The 15,817-nt window shown below is 44.4% G+C and overlaps 1 protein-coding gene across 1 annotated transcript in view; it reads right to left on the reverse strand.

Annotated features, from left to right (window-relative positions):
• Nucleotides 1-15,817, reverse strand: part of VIPR2 (vasoactive intestinal peptide receptor 2) — a 237,222-nt gene that overhangs the window by 18,845 nt on the left and 202,560 nt on the right. Inside the window, exons 6-7 of the mRNA XM_040434201.1 lie at nucleotides 9,617-9,743; nucleotides 6,802-6,952 (exon numbers count right to left, since the gene is read on the reverse strand). Coding sequence (XP_040290135.1) covers nucleotides 6,802-6,952; nucleotides 9,617-9,743 — 278 coding nt within the window. The remainder of the gene's footprint in view (nucleotides 1-6,801; nucleotides 6,953-9,616; nucleotides 9,744-15,817) is intronic.

Consider the following 15,817-nt stretch of genomic DNA (forward strand, 5'->3'; position numbering starts at 1 on the left):
CCGTTGTTCCGTTTTCCGTGATTTTCTGCGGACCCATTGACTTTCAATGGGTCCGTTGAAAACTCGGAAAATGCACCGTTTGTTATCCGCATCCGTGATCCGTGTTTCCAGTCCGTGAAAAAAATATGACCTGTCCTATTTTTTTCACGGACAACGGTTCGCGGACCCATTCAAGTCAATGGGTCCGTGAAAAAACACGGAGGCACACAAGATTGTCATCCGCGTCCCGTGATCCGTGTCCGTTTTTTTCCTATCATTTTCAAGGCAAACTTGACTTAGATTTTTTTTTTTTACTTTTCATGTCTGGTGATCCTCCAAAAATCAAGGAAGAGACACGAAAAAATGGAAACGGATCACGGAACAACGGAACCCCGTTTTGCGGACTGTGAAAAAATACTGTCGTGTGCATGAGGCCTAATACTGTGTGTATTACTCATACAGCTTCCGGGGCCTGTGAGATCCAGGGGGCTGGATCTCACAGGCTCTTCACCGGAAGGCAGCGCAGATGCCTCAGGAAGGCATCGCGCTGCCTTCCATGCCATCGGGTCCCCCCCACAGCCCCATGGGGACCCGATGGCACCTCCGCCGCACCAGGTAAAAGCCGCAAAACCGCAGGTCTGAATTGACCTGCGGTTTGCGGCGATCGCCGACACGGGGGGAGGTCATGGTACCCCCCCGCGCATTTAGCCGAGGTGCCTGCTCAATGATTTGAGCAGGCACCTTGTTCCGATCACCGCTCGCCGTGCGGCGCTGATCGGAACAACACATGACGTACCGGTACGTCATGAGTCCTTAAGGACTCGGGAACTATACCGTACCAGTACGTCATGTGTCCGTAAGGGGTTAATATATGCAAATGGGCCTCTAGGAGCAATATATCGGGGGCCAGTGCAGAGATCTCTCCCATCATCTATTTATCCCCAGAACTGTGACTGACAAGGGGACATCCTCTGCGTCTGGAGGAAAGAAGGTTTGTACACAAACATAGAAGAGGATTCTTTACGGTAAGAGCAGTGAGACTATGGAACTCTCTGCCTGAGGAGGTGGTGAGGTGAGTTCACTAAAAGAGTTTAAGAGGGGCCTGGATGTTTTTCTGGAGTGTAATAATATTACCGGCTATAGCTACTAGAGAGGGGTTGGAGTCAGGAAGGAATATTTTTCCCCTAAAGTGGGGAAAATTGACTTCTACCTCACAGTTTTTTTTTGCCTTCCTCTGGATCCACTTGCAGGATAACAGGCTGAACTGGATGGACAGATGTCTTTTTTCACCCTTATAAACTATGTTACTATGTTACTAACGGGGGCTTTACCATTACTCCTTGAGGCCAGGGTTGGACTGGCCCACCGGGGAGCCGGTGAATTCCTCGGTGGGCCCTAGCCTGTTTAACAGACTCATTTGCAGGAATTTAAGTCCCCTGCCCTGAATGTATATAGATCATTAGCACGGCACCCGACCGTCAGACAGCTTCATGTAATCTGCCTGTTGCTCATTGCCATGTTTCTGATGTATATACAGTACATTCTCCACTAACTGAATTAGCTTTGTTGGGTCCAGGGAGGAGTGAAGTGCAGAAAGTAATAGGTTGCTGCCGGTGTTGCTGCAGAAACGTGGCCCATATTCTTTCACTGTGCACCCCTCCTAAGGAGTGCACTACGTCTGCATTCGTCATCTTGTTGACGGCACACAGAGATAGACAGCATCCCCAGCCGCCCACCCACATTCTACAGTCTCTGCAGAGCGCGGTGGCTGGTTTACAGACAGGATGCTGACTGATGAAGGCAGCCAGAACAGAAGCTTGCCTTGGCACTCCAGTTCAGGAGGTGGGTGGTGCAATGTGAAAGAAACAGTAAGCCATAGTGTCACATGCCAGTCCCCAAGATAAAATAGGTATTTACTGTGGATAAAAAAAACTGCAGTAAATTTTTGTTTTTTCTGCCTTTCCAACTGGAAATTGCAACTCCCAGCATGTCCTGTCAAATGCAGACCTTCAGGACCTGCTGGAAGTTGTAGTTTTCAACACTGCAAAATGCTGCACATTTAGGGTCCATTCAGACACCCATAAGTGTTTTGCGGTCCGCAAAACATGGACACCGGCTGTGTGCGTTCCGCATTTTGCGGGCCGCACACGGCCGGCCCTGTGATAGAAATGCCTATTATTGTATGTGATTGTGGGCAAGAATAGAACATGCACTATCTTTTTTGCGGGGTCGCGAAACGGAATGAATAGGTCCGCATCCGTTACGCAAAATTGCGGAACGGATGCAAACTCAGAACGGACGTCTGAATGGACCCTTAGGCCCCTTTCACACGATCGAGTTTTCCGCACGTGTGAAAGGGGCCTAAGGGTCCATTCAGATGTCTGTGATGTGAACGCATTGCACCCGCACTGAATCCTGACCCATTCATTTCAATGGGTTTGTGTACATGAGTGTTGTTTTTCACGTATTACTTGTGCGTTGCGTGAAAAATGCAGCATGTTCTATATTCTGCGTGGGGCCAGGACTCTACTTTTCACGCAGCCCTGGTCCCATAGAAGTGAATGGGGCTGCGTGAAAAATGCATTGCATCCGCAAGCAAGTACGGATGCAATGCGTTTTTCACTGATGGTTGCTAAGAGATGTTGTTTGTAAACCTTCAATTTTTTATCACGCGCGTGAAAAACGCATCAAAACGCATTGTACTCGCGCGAAAAAAAATTAGCAACTGACCGCACCCTGAACGCATCCGGACCTAATCCGTATCGTTCATGTGAAAGAAGCCTTATACTGGTACTGTATTACACTGCGGTCTTTTCACACAAAAATACACACAGAAAAACCGCACATAATCTGCATCATGGGCCTTCACACATGGCAGTGACTTTGTTGCAGAAAATTCCGGGACTGAAAATCATTTCCATTCCCCTAATGGAGTTTGCAGAAATCCATGTGCTTGGTGCCCCTTTCAAATGAATGGAACCGATTTTCAGTCGCAAAATATTCTGACCCAAAATCTGCACTGTTACATTGCAATAATTATGGTCACCGATGTTGCATCCAAACCATCATTTGCTGTTGCCAGCAGTTCTACACAGCCAACATTCTGAACAGTGGTGTCATTCCATGTAGCAAAAAACAAAAGTCTGTATGGTATACAAATAAATTAAGAGATTGCCTAGAATAACACTTAGGCCTCATGCACACGACCGTTCCGTTTTTTAGCGGTCCGCAAACCGAAATTTGCGGAACGGGCGGCCCATTGTAGAAATGTCTATTCTTGTCCGCCAAACGGACAAGAATAGGACATGCTATATTTTTTTTGAGGGGCCACGGAACGGTGCAACGGATGCGGACAGCACAGTGAATGGGTCCGCACCCGAGCCGCAAAAAATGCGGCTCGGATGCGGACCACAACAACGATCGTGTGCATGAGGCCTAAGAATCAGCAAGTAGTAAACCTTAGTAGATTTGCAGACTGTGCCTGGTGTTTGGCCATGCGGCAGCCATTAGGTGTAAAAGCGTCCTTACGACCATGGCACCTCTTAGTAATATATATTATATAGCATGGTGACAGTGTATACATGGTGACAGTGTATAAAATAAAACAGAAAGATCAAAAATGTTTTATTTTCTATTCCACAAAAAAATGTAATAAAAATCAAATTACAGTGCATGCCATAAAAAAAATCAGATTTCCTTTCTTTCCCATTCCTTTACAAAAAATAAAAATAAAGGTTAGACTGGTCCTCTTCCTGAGCTTTTCATGACCAGGCAAATTTAAAAAAATTCTTTTTATTCTTAATTTTTTTAAATTTATAGTACATACATTTTTGACAGCCATAGGTTTTTTTGTTCGTTACATAAATAATTTTTATTTGTTCGATTTCTTATGACTGTCATGGAGATCCCGTTAATTTCTTTAGGATCAGCGCTACTTAGCGCTGTGCGACAGCTGCTGTGCGGCCACTGTCACCATGTAGCCCTAGCCTTATGATATATTCACTCCAATAAACTTTTTCAGTTGCTGGCAAACTTTTTCTTAACTTTGGATGTTGTTTAGCCTGGCTGAGGGACTGGGTGGTTTATTTAGTACCATCCAAGCTGCTGACTGTACAAAACCCACAAGTTATAAACTTAAAGCCATGTGTTCGTTGCTTCATGAAAAAACTTTGATATAGTGTAATAGCACACAATATAATTCTGTTTTCCCCACTGTATTGTGTAGATGTACGGTGGGCCCCCAGAATCAATTCCACTGGTAGGCCCTAGGCACCCCAGTCCGACACTGCTAGAGGCTCAGTTCTCTCTGCAACTGCTGTGACCTTTGCACTTTGATGGAAGGAGCCAGGCAGCGTAGACATCATCCCGCCTGGCCTTGAGTCAATCAAAGTGCAGAGGATGCGGCAGTTGAATACTGTACGAAGACGAATCTCTCACTTCGCTCATAACTGATGGCAACACCCACATTGCTCCTAGAGGCTCATTTGTATATGTTAAAACAGTTTTTTTTTTTTCACAATTGTGATCACATATGACATGGGACCAACACAGATGCCTTCAGCTGCCAAGTGCACATGCTATAGGTCAGCCAGTTTCATAGGTACAATACTGCTGACAGATGCCCTTTAAAGGGAACCTGTCACCTCTACTATGCTACCCTCACTGAGCGTTTCTAAATGTTCATTGTGTTACCCTAAACATATAAATTATTACACTTTTAATTTCATTTGCAGACGAATTCAATAAATATTATGCATTTTTGTACTTCCTGCCTTTTATGCAAATTAACATAAAAGTGTTATATCTTACTTGTGTGACCAGAGAAGAGTCATATTGTCACGGCCATGGTCATGGTCGTGACTCTTTACCGCATGCAGTTGCCTGCGGTTTTGGTGTTGTTGTCAATCACAGGTGAGGGCTATGGTATGTTGCCTCACCTGTGGTTGCCGCTGGCAACATTGTGTATGTGGCAGCAGAGCAGCCTGAGCGGTGCTAGGCAGCTTGCTGCAGTAGGCATGCGGTTGCACCTGGCAACCTCTCTTTATAGGTGTGCCTTTTATCGGTGTGCACGGAGTGTTATATGTGTTGTGTGCACTTCCCCTTTAAGTTGTTGTCTTCCCTTCCCTGGTGTTGGAAGGGTTAACTTCCTTCCTAGTGTGTGTGTGCACTGGGTGTGTCTGACTGTGGGTGTGGCTACTTGGCCCTATAAAGCCTCAGTGGAAGGCAGTAGTCAGAGAGGGTGCTTCAGCCATGCTTGCTGGAGACAGCCTCCTGCTTATTTACCATCTGCCAGTGAGGGCCACCCTGGTTGTCATAAACGTTATGTCTGGTGTTAGTTTATGGTGTATCTGTTATTGCAGCATATGGTTTACTGGGTTCCCGTGTGATGTCTGTTGTGTGCTGTGTCATTTATGTTGATTGTGGATAGCAGCACTTGCACGTGGGTTCCAGGTTGTGTGTCTGTGGCAGGTAAGTGTGGAACTAGTCTCACTTACCTGTCATTGCCATATGTCTGTTTATGTTCCCCCTTTCTATGTATCTTGGCCAGTGAGACTCCTGTTCCTCCGTGTCTAGGAGGAACGGGTCGTCTTACCCTGCTCCTAGTCCAGGGCCACCCTGAGGGCGAGCAGGAATATCAGGTTCCGGAGTATGAGCCCTCCTACCTTCAGGGTTGGCTCAAACGGATAGGAGACAGGGTCAGAGTTAGGGATGTGTAGGAGGTGACCAGCTCCCTAATTCTCTGTCCTGGCCTTGCAGCGACTCCATCTGCTGATACCGCACGGCTGAGGGTTTTACCCATCCTCAGCCGTGACACGTATTTTCAAGCTCTGACTCATCTCAGGTTAATTTGCATATGTATCAAATCGGTTATACACAATAAAAGCACACAGAGCTATGGGGACTGGGTATTGCGGATGTGCTAGCGGCCATCTAGCAACCCATGTCCTCAGCTCTATACCCAAAATCCCGGTGACAGGTTCCCTTTAAACGTATGTATTGTATGTGTGATATTTTGAGGACCATATGACATAGCGCTGCTCAGTTAATAGATGCTGACCGTGCTAGCTTCATAACTCTATGTGCATTGGCACCTCAAGTTGAAGAAGAACCCAGTAAGTAAGTGAAGGAAGATGTCTAGTCTGAGGTTTGAATATAATTTTGTGCTGGCCTGATGTGTAAACTCTGGGGTCTGGTCTACAGTCTGAATTAATTTATGGGCCTAGTTTGGTGTGTGAATTTATTATTGTTGCTACAGAAGGTGGGGATGAGCTGTAGAAGTAAGGGGCTAAAGATGTATGGGCAGCAAACTCTGCAGTCAGGATACGTTGTCAAAGTGGTCTGGGACAGTAAGAAAAAAAAAGGAAAAACAACGGGAAAAGTAACATGTATAATCAGAGGACATCTACTTTGAGTCATTAGATGTAAGTGCTCATTCTGTGGCAACTTTACCCACTCAATGCTGTATTGTCTTGTATAGTCTGCAGACCAGCAGTAAAGAACTGAGATCAGAATTGGTTATATATTAATGGTTTGTACACCTGTTCTGACTGTAAGAGTGAATACATGTCTGTTCTTGACTATGTGATTAAGTGTTCTACTATTATTTTCCTACTTGGATATGACCAAACTGTTATTTCCTAGCCATTTCTGTCAGTACTTCACAGCATGTCTTTCAAGAGAACAAGGAATAAAAACTTTCCAATGCTTGTTTCTATAGAGACTTAATATAAGTTATGCTATGAACTGGTTAGTAGAAAGCGGTAGGGAGAAAAATCAGGGCACATTTCAATTATTGGACAGAACGAGAAAACAGAAGCTTACCCCATCCCATGAAGAGATATGTTATAAAATGTCTGTTCGGAGAGAATATAACCACGAGCAGAGTGTGCAGATAAACTCCCTCAACCAAGAGCCAGTAGAAATTTGCAGTTATACAGTAATGCACAAACGCTAGTATGATCTTACAGCCTATCTGCAACAGAAGACAAAGATGGCCACATGGTTAATCACATTTGACTAGAATTTATAATTTGTACTTTACCATTCTTTATCAAATTACAGCACTAGTAGTGCTAAAAATTCTGCACCCGCTTCCAAGGCTCAAGGATATAAGATTACCTTGTGTTAAAAGGGAGTCTGTCAACTACTTTTCCCAATTTATACTACCTGCAATGCCCAACAGAACATTTGAGCACCATTGCCAACATACCTGTATATCGCCAGGGTATGAAGTCTTTGCCTGGAAAAAGAACTTTTATTGATATGCAAATCCAGCTCAAAGTGCCCAGCTGAGTGGGCTTTCCTTTCGTAAGTGCCAAAGCCTGCCTCTAACAGATTTCAGCACCTCCCCTCTCCCTTGACGTCTCTGTACAGCACTTCTAAATCTCGTACGGATGACCACTCCCTGTTTTCCAGCGCCTGCGCACTACATTCCCTTCTGTGGATTAGTGTCTCAGCGTATATGTGTATACCATCATGATAAACCTCAAAAGAACTAAAGGCAAGAAGGTGGTCTGGAGACTTCTTATCGTTGGGCAGAAGTTAAAACACTTCTTCCAAACAGTTAGAAGTCCACACCCTCTATTTCACTTGAGTTCTTTTGGGTTTTATCATTTTGTTGCTTATACTGTAGTTATTGTTGAGTTCTTAGTTCATTTTTTTTTTTTTTGCTGTGTTTTTCTTGCCTTACACAATGACACTACATGGTGGATTGTGACTTGCTCTCAAAACAAATGTGGCTTGTCAGTGACTACATGCCCAATGAAGTGTCTTAGCTCCACAGGTGGCTTAAGTTAAGAACTGTGGCCCTGATTTATCAAGACCGGCGTGTGCTACACCCGTCTTGATAGGGCTTGCGCTGCCGGAGGAAGCATATGATTTATGATGAGACGCAGGCGTCATCATAAATTACATGCCTTCTCCAGCAGTCCGTGCTCCAGAATTAAATCTATGGTTCGGAGCTGCCGTAGATTGCAATCATTTTCCAGCGTAAATAACAGTGAACCCCACTCTTGCCACACCACTTTTTGGAAACTGGCAAGGGCAATATAAAAATGCCAGTTGGGAGAGAAAAAGTCGCAACACCATTTTAAAAAGTCACACAACTGGAATTTTGCAATTTTAATGCTAAAAAAGGCATCAAAGGAATGCTAAATTTACCCCTATGTTAGCATTGTTAAATAGGTAATTTTAGGGCGGATTGGTTTTATCTAGTTATATCTAGTCTGGCCACCCCACATTGAGCGATACAGGCTATTTTGTCTTTTTTGAGATTATGGGAAATGGTTGTTTTTTGGGAAAATGAGCCTTAGGTTAGTCAGAGGTTACAAGGTTTTAGGTATACCAGAAAAAAACGCATTAACAGACTGTAGGCACAGTAAAGACTCTTAGTACTCAAACATGAGTCCACCAAAGGCCATCATCAGAAGTATCTGGGCTGGGTACCACACAGACAAATTGGCAGGATCATTGGGCTCCCATCCTTCATCTGGAACCCCATTGGGTATGCAGCGAGCCCCTGCGCTGGACTTCACCTTTTTCCATTATGTATTTCCTGGCTTCAGGTGTCCGTGCACCTCAGTGTCCTGTGGTTGAGTGGGGTGTCTTTTTGTATGCTTTTTACACAAAAATATAACTTGTGGCACATGCAGCTGTATTAAGTACAAAGTGCAGTTTCTGGCACCAGATGAGGAGGCATGGTGGCTAGAATAGATGGCAATTTAATTGCACTTGCAGACACTTATCGATATCGTTGTCCACTGTGTAATACAGGCTTGAAGTTGGTACATAGTAGTTAGTAGATAATATTGTTATAGTGTCTAGTATAGGAAAATTTTGGTTTGGATGTTGAAGTTAGTAGAGCCTAGTGATTATTCTAGGTAATGGGTGTCTGACCTGTTTTCTCTCACCAACAGCAGGGTCTGTGAAGCTGAATCTTGCTGGTCACTCTACCGACTTTATTCGCTGTAGTTTTTGGGAAAGTTGTATCTTGATGCTGGTAATCTTCCTGAAGTACAGGTCTTACAAGAGAATCGTATCAAGCTCATGGAGTAGAAGCTCAAGCATGGGCCATACCCTCTACTCTGGAATTCCCCCTTCTGGCAGGAAGTAGTACCAGTCCACTCCTACCAAGAGGGGAGGAACAGGGTGGTTAGCCCTGTTCCTGCCAATCATTGCCAACCGCACCTCCTCTTGTTGGAATGCACAGCAGAACATAAAACTTTATATAATGTTACATAATAAAACATTTGCAGATACCTTCAGGTCTGGTGTACTGCATGTACCGTACTTTTGGTAAACAGCTAGGGTGACAACATAATCCTTTTCTCATATAACTATTATACCCCTTTGCATACACATAATGACCAAGAGCCCTGTAAACTGTGGAGCCCATACCACATATTTGGTGGGTCATTGAGGCCACAGAACAGTACTGAAGGATCATTTGTGATAAATTATGGCATTGTGTGTCCTGTGTGTAGGACCTAAATGTTTGATGCATTTCTGTAAAACAAACTTAAAGCATTTCCATTCATCTGAAAATTACCCTTTATGACTTTGATTAAGTATATTGCAGTAGATTGATTGTTGGAAGCAACATGTACACATCATGTAGATTAGAAGGAAATGTAATTACCAGAGAATCTGGACAAGGATAATAATCGGAATAGAGGAAATCGTCCTTCATTAATACTGAGATAGCTTTCAAAATGAAAGAGAGGAACAAGTTCAGATGGATGTAATTTCTTGTGCAATGAAGTTTTCTAGATTGAAAAGAGAAAAAAAGAGAAGTTATAAAGATTACCAATGTTTGACAATTATGGTGCAGATGTATTTATTCCATCTTATATTTACACTAGATAGTCTAACAATGTACCAGTTTTATCAAACTAGCTTAGACTGGATGATAAATTTGGTGCATCTTTAGACACATTTGTCTAACTTTACACCACCTATTGGTTGACTTTGAGACCCAACGTTTCCCCATTTTCTGTTGACGCATCTTGAGCTATGTCCCCTTTCCCGCTAAGCCACTCCTTTTCACACCCCTGATGTATGAGGCAAACATGTATATACCAGAAAACTGGCATATGTCAGTTAGTAAATGAACCCCAGAATATATTTTTTTGTTGTGGCAAACGGACAATGAGAAGAGCAGTCATAGTGGTTGCTACAAATGAATTAATTTCTCAGAAACTGAATACCAGCATTCATTCTACTGGAATTTTATATTAATAATACAATGTCAGTTTTACCATTAGGTTCAGAGTAGCTAATCTAAAAGGCAATCTTTTGCCAAAAAATAATAAATTGAATAATAATAAAAAACATAGCAAAAAACTTTTACAGTTTAAAATTTTTTGGTATCACCTCAAAGGAGCACTAAATCTAAAGTTGCCAGCTTACAGTTTCATTCAAAAGTTAATATCTAAAACAGTGGCATAACTAGAAATGACTGGGGCCTCAGCAAATTTTTGAATGGGGCCCCCTTCCCCCAGTAATTTCTTTGCAAACTCCCTCCTCCTCCACTGAATCCGGACCCATTAATTTCTATGGGGCTGTTCACATGAGCGGTGATTTTCACGCATCACTTGTGCGTTGCGTGCGTTGCGTAAAAATCACAGCATGTTCTATTTTGAGCGTTTTTCACGCGACGCAGACCCCATAGAAGTGAATGGGGCTGCGTGAAAATCGCAAGCATCCGCAAGCAAGTGTGGATGCGGTGCGACTTTCACGCACGGTTGCTAGGAGACGATCGGGATGGGGACCCTATCTTTATTATTTTCCCTTATAACATGTTTAGAAGGGAAAATAATAGCATTCTGAATACAGAATGCTAAGTAAAATAGGGCTGGAGGGGTTAAAAAAAAAAAAATAAAAATTTAACTCACCTTAATCCACTTGTTCGCGCAGTCGGCATCTCTTCTGTCTTCATCTGTGAGCAATAGGACCTTTGATGACGTCACTACGCTCATCACATGGTCCATTACATGAACCATCTCCATGGTGATGGATCATGTGATGGACCATGTGATGAACGCAGTGATGTCATCAAAGGTCCTATTGCTCACAGATGAAGACAGAAGAGATGCCGGCTGCGCGAACAAGTGGATTAAGGTGAGTTACATTTAAAAAAAAAAAAATTTAACCCCTCCAGCACTATTTTACTATGCATTCTGTATTCAGAATGCTATTATTTTCCCTTATAACCATGTTATAAGGGAAAATAATAATGATCGGGTCTCCATCCCGATCGTCTCCTAGCAACCGTGCGTGAAAATCGCACCGCATCCGCACTTGCTTGCGGATGCTTGTGATTTTCATGCAACCCCATTCATTTCTATAGGGCCTGCGTTACGCGAAAAACGCACAAAGAGGATGCGTGAAAATCAAGTGATGCGTGAAAATCACCGCTCATGTGAACAGCCCCATAGAAATGAATGGGTCGGTATTCAGTGCGGGTGCAATGCGTTCACCTCACGCATCGCATCCGCGCGGAATAATCGCCCGTGTGAAAGGGGCCTAAGGGCTTCGCCCTCTGGGATAAATAAATTAACTGAGAATCACATTCAGGTCCAAGCCAAGGCTTAATATAACTATTCGACCATACTCACAACATCAATAAGATGAGATACTAAATATCCCCCCAAACATATCAGCAATACTGTGTCCGCACTATGTTAAAAGTTCGGTGACTTTTAAAAGAACTGCAGGACCCCTTTAATACAAGGCACTTACTAATGTATTGTTATTGTCCATATTGCCTCCTATGCTGATTTCATTTTTCCATCACATTATACACTGCCCGTTTCCATGGTTATGACCACTCTGTAATCCAGCAGCTGTGGTCATGCTTGCACGCTATAGGAAAAAAGGCACTTTTTCCTATATTGTGCAAGCACGACCACTACTGAAGATTTACAGGGTGGTCATAACCATGGAAATGAACAGTGTATAATGTGATGGAAAAATGAATCCAGCCAGCAAAGGAAGCAATATGGACAATCACAATACATTAGTAAGTGCCTTGTATTAACCTTCTCGACATGATAGCGACCACTTGCTGAAGTGAGACAACCCCTTTAAAGAACATTAAAGACAAAAGGCATGTGCAGTACTGCCCCTACAGGCCAGGCACTCAGTATAAAACATTGTATCAGTCTATCCTGAAGTGTTCCTTTAAAATAAAATCAGCAACACATATATGACCTATTCTACTGAAATAACTTATACTGTATGTGAATAAATGTGGAAATGAAAAAAAGTAAAACATATTCAGTAATACAAGAATCAGGCAGAATTTATTGCAATCAATTATTTTGGCTTTTTATAATTTATGAAAATGAATTGGGACTTTGGAAGACAAAATGAAAAGCTTCTAAGCTCAGCCACTGTTGTTCAGATAGTGTAAAATATTTAATTGTTAACTCGCCTGAGGTTATTACCTCTCAGCGTGTCTGTCTCTTTTCAACCTTGAAGGACATAAAAGATAATTCAAAACATACTAATATTTTCCACACAAGTGTAGTGATTGCATAACAGCTACCAGCATGTCCATAATAGCACATGCAATAGACTAAAGTGACCCAGATAGCCTGCTTTTCTATACAATGTATCAAAAAAATTGTTTTGGTTTAAACTGTTACTTTACAGTGCACTTACGGTAAATAGGTTTAAAGGGGTATTCCGGTTACCATAAATATAACTAATGTTTTAGACTAATTCTTCATCAATAATTACCTAATATAATGTAAATTTCACATATTTACCCTTCAGTAATTATAAAAGTAGTTTTCTTCCTCTGCTACCCACTGTATTTCCTCATAAATGACTATGGCATCGACCTGTAGTTCTGAGCCTTTGTTAGGTCGAGCATGCTCAGTGTGTTACTATCGGTTCTCTAGCTAAATGTCTTATGAAACAAAGGGCGTGTCAGTGTGCTGGTGATTACTGAGTAGAGGGGGCGTGACCGGACTGTATCAGGCAGCCAATCAGTAAACACCAACACTCACAGCAGGAAAGCTAGGGATTGTGGGGATTGTAGTCTTTGCAGTTTTGTAAAGGGAAGATCAGGCGCCATGATACTCTCAGTGTGTTGCAGGCTCACACAGGAGCTAGACAAATGGATTGCAAGGTAAATTGAAGCTCTGGTTATATGTATAGGTATGAGGTCTGGTTGGGTCACAGCTTGCAGCCTTAATGCAGTTTTAAAAAATGAAGTTACTTTACTGGAATACCCCTTTAAACAAGCAGAATATTTTATTTTGTAAATGCATTTATTTTTATTTATATATTAAAGAGTGTGGCGAAACCAACCTCGCCACTGGGTTTTGGAGGGGCCTGGCTACCAGCCTCTTGCCCCAGGATTATGGGCCCTCTCATCAGCCAGGCCTCATTTTTTCACAAAGGACTTGGACTAACTTGAACCCTGGTCTAATTCGTGCCATTTTGGGATGTTAAATGTCTATGTGTATTGAAAAGGGTGGGACATTGTATACGTTGAGTAGGGAGGTCTGTTCCATTGTCTCTCTGTGTGTATTGGCGATGTCCTTGTCCTGAGAGATAATTGAATTACTTCTCGGTTGTCTCCAGGACAGAGGATATTGTGTATTTGCCTGCCTGTGATGATTGCATCAACCCAGTGTGAGGTAATTCTATCATGGGCAGAGGGGAGGATTTTGTGTACAATTGCTGGGAAGGTTTGAATACTGTAAATACATGTGATTGGCTGTTTTTACAAAACCCTGTGGGTGGTAACCTTGTTGGAAGATGTGTATAAATCAATGCTTGTGTTAAAATAAAGAGAGTTCCTGTTTTTATACCTTCATGAAGTTTTAGCTCATGTTTGGGGAATGGGATAACTACACTCTTGGGGATTGCTATATCACAATACTCCCCTGAGTTTAAGCTCTTGTAAGAGCTTGTTCCTGTCTCTGCATTTAGGAGAGGTTCACCCGCTGGAGCCTGGAGCCTTGTCATAGGTCCAGGGTGGGTAGGAGACGGCGAGACCTCCACCAAGCTTCGGCAGTTCGTGGGGTCTGCAGTGCTGATGGTGTCAAGTGGAGTGCTTGGAGTCCTCTGGAAGCACTAGGAGCATCTATCAACGGAGGTACCCGGTCGGGGTGCTAGGCGTTCCGTTACATTGGTGGCAAGCAGTGGGATGGCGTCCTAGTGTGAGGAGAAGCAGCTCGGAGACACCGTTCGTGGAGTATATTGAGGGCAACGCTAGTATCCGTACAGCGCCCCTGACTACAGCAATATGGATGCCGTTGGTTCCTGCACAGCATTCCATGAGGAAGATCACCCGGATTACAGGGATGCCGAGCGGAAAGGCGTATGGCACCAGGCCCTGGAGGATGTGCAGCGTCGGAGGGGTGAGAGTCTTCCCAGTGAGGAGCAGAGATTGCGAATGCGATTGCCGCTGCGACTACCTCTACTGGGAGAGCAACCATTGACGGAGTGGGTGTCAGAGCTTGAGACACTGGTATGGCAGGAAACCTGGCTGGATGACGCTTACCAAGCACTATGGTGGGACACAGTACGACAGTCTCCATGGATGGAGGAGTACGCCAAGCCCGAAGGTGAGGAATATAATTGCCCTGGGTTATTGTGGGAGTCTTTTGAAGACATTGACTTTGGGAGCACAGAAGAGTCTAGATTTTGGGACATTACTGACTACAGGTGGGACTTGCACAATTGGCCTACAACTAGTGGGGTGAGGGCAGATCTGACCTTTCTGGTCCAAAGGGAGTGGGAGCTGGAGTAAGATTATCAGCAGTTGTTTCGCTCCATTCAAGCCCAGCGCAAGATACAAGACAGTTGGATACCAGGCCCAGACCTGCAGCCCTTCCCCTGGCAAGTCACAGCTGAGGTATCCCCTACTTCCTCACCAACTGTGGAGGTAGGGGACTTCATAGACTGGTACTGGGAGGAACCCCAGTCGGCAGGTGGAGATGGGACTGTAGTCACTCCACCGGCCCAACAGGGTGACTGGGCAGGCGTCCCAGATCCCCAACTGCCACTGGGAGTACAGGGAGAGGAGATTGTCGGTCCCTCATCTCTGCAACAACCAGAATCACTGGTAGTGGAGACAGACAGTCTCACTACCCAGCGGCAGTATACTCTACAGGGAGAGGAGACAGTTGGTCTCTCTCCCCAGCGGCAGATGGGGTATCCAGAGGAGGGGGTAAGGGATAGCCCCCCTCCACAGGTCTCTCCCAGCCTAATACTGAGGGTAGTGAGTAAGGCTTTAAACCCCACTGACCCCTCTCCAGCAGAAGAGCTGGCATCAGAGCAGAGCGCCGCTGGCCTCTGCCCTAACCGTTCATTTACTACCCAGCAGGAGTTGGCACCATGCACCCCAGCTGAAGCGCTGGCATCAGCGCCGCTGGCCTCTGCCCTCCCCTATCCTCTTCTCCAGAGCCGGACTTCCCACAGGCTATCCCAGCGGAAGAGCTGGCATCTGGGCAGAGCGCAGTTGGCCTCTGCCCACCAAGTACCTACAGCTCCAAGCTAGAGAACCACAAGGAAGCAAGGAGTCGCAGATGCCCACTCAACAGCTGGGGACATACAGAACAGAGCCAGGCCCTAAAATTCAACAGGTCCAGTATTGGGTTGTGGTTGGACTGCCAGACTAACTCAAGTATTGACCGCGAGGTCAGGTATCTGGTTAGTCTTCCCTGGGAGGGGGAGATATGTGGCGAAACCAACCTCGCCACTGGGTTTTGGAGGGGCCTGGCTACTAGCCTCTTGCCCCAGGATTATGGGCCCTCATCAGCCAGGCCTCATTTGTTCACAAAGAACTTGGACTAACTTGAACCCTGGTCTAATTCGTGCC

This window comes from Bufo bufo, chromosome 5 (assembly GCF_905171765.1).
Source record: "Bufo bufo chromosome 5, aBufBuf1.1, whole genome shotgun sequence".
In the NCBI taxonomy this organism is placed as follows: Eukaryota; Metazoa; Chordata; class Amphibia; order Anura; family Bufonidae; genus Bufo; species Bufo bufo.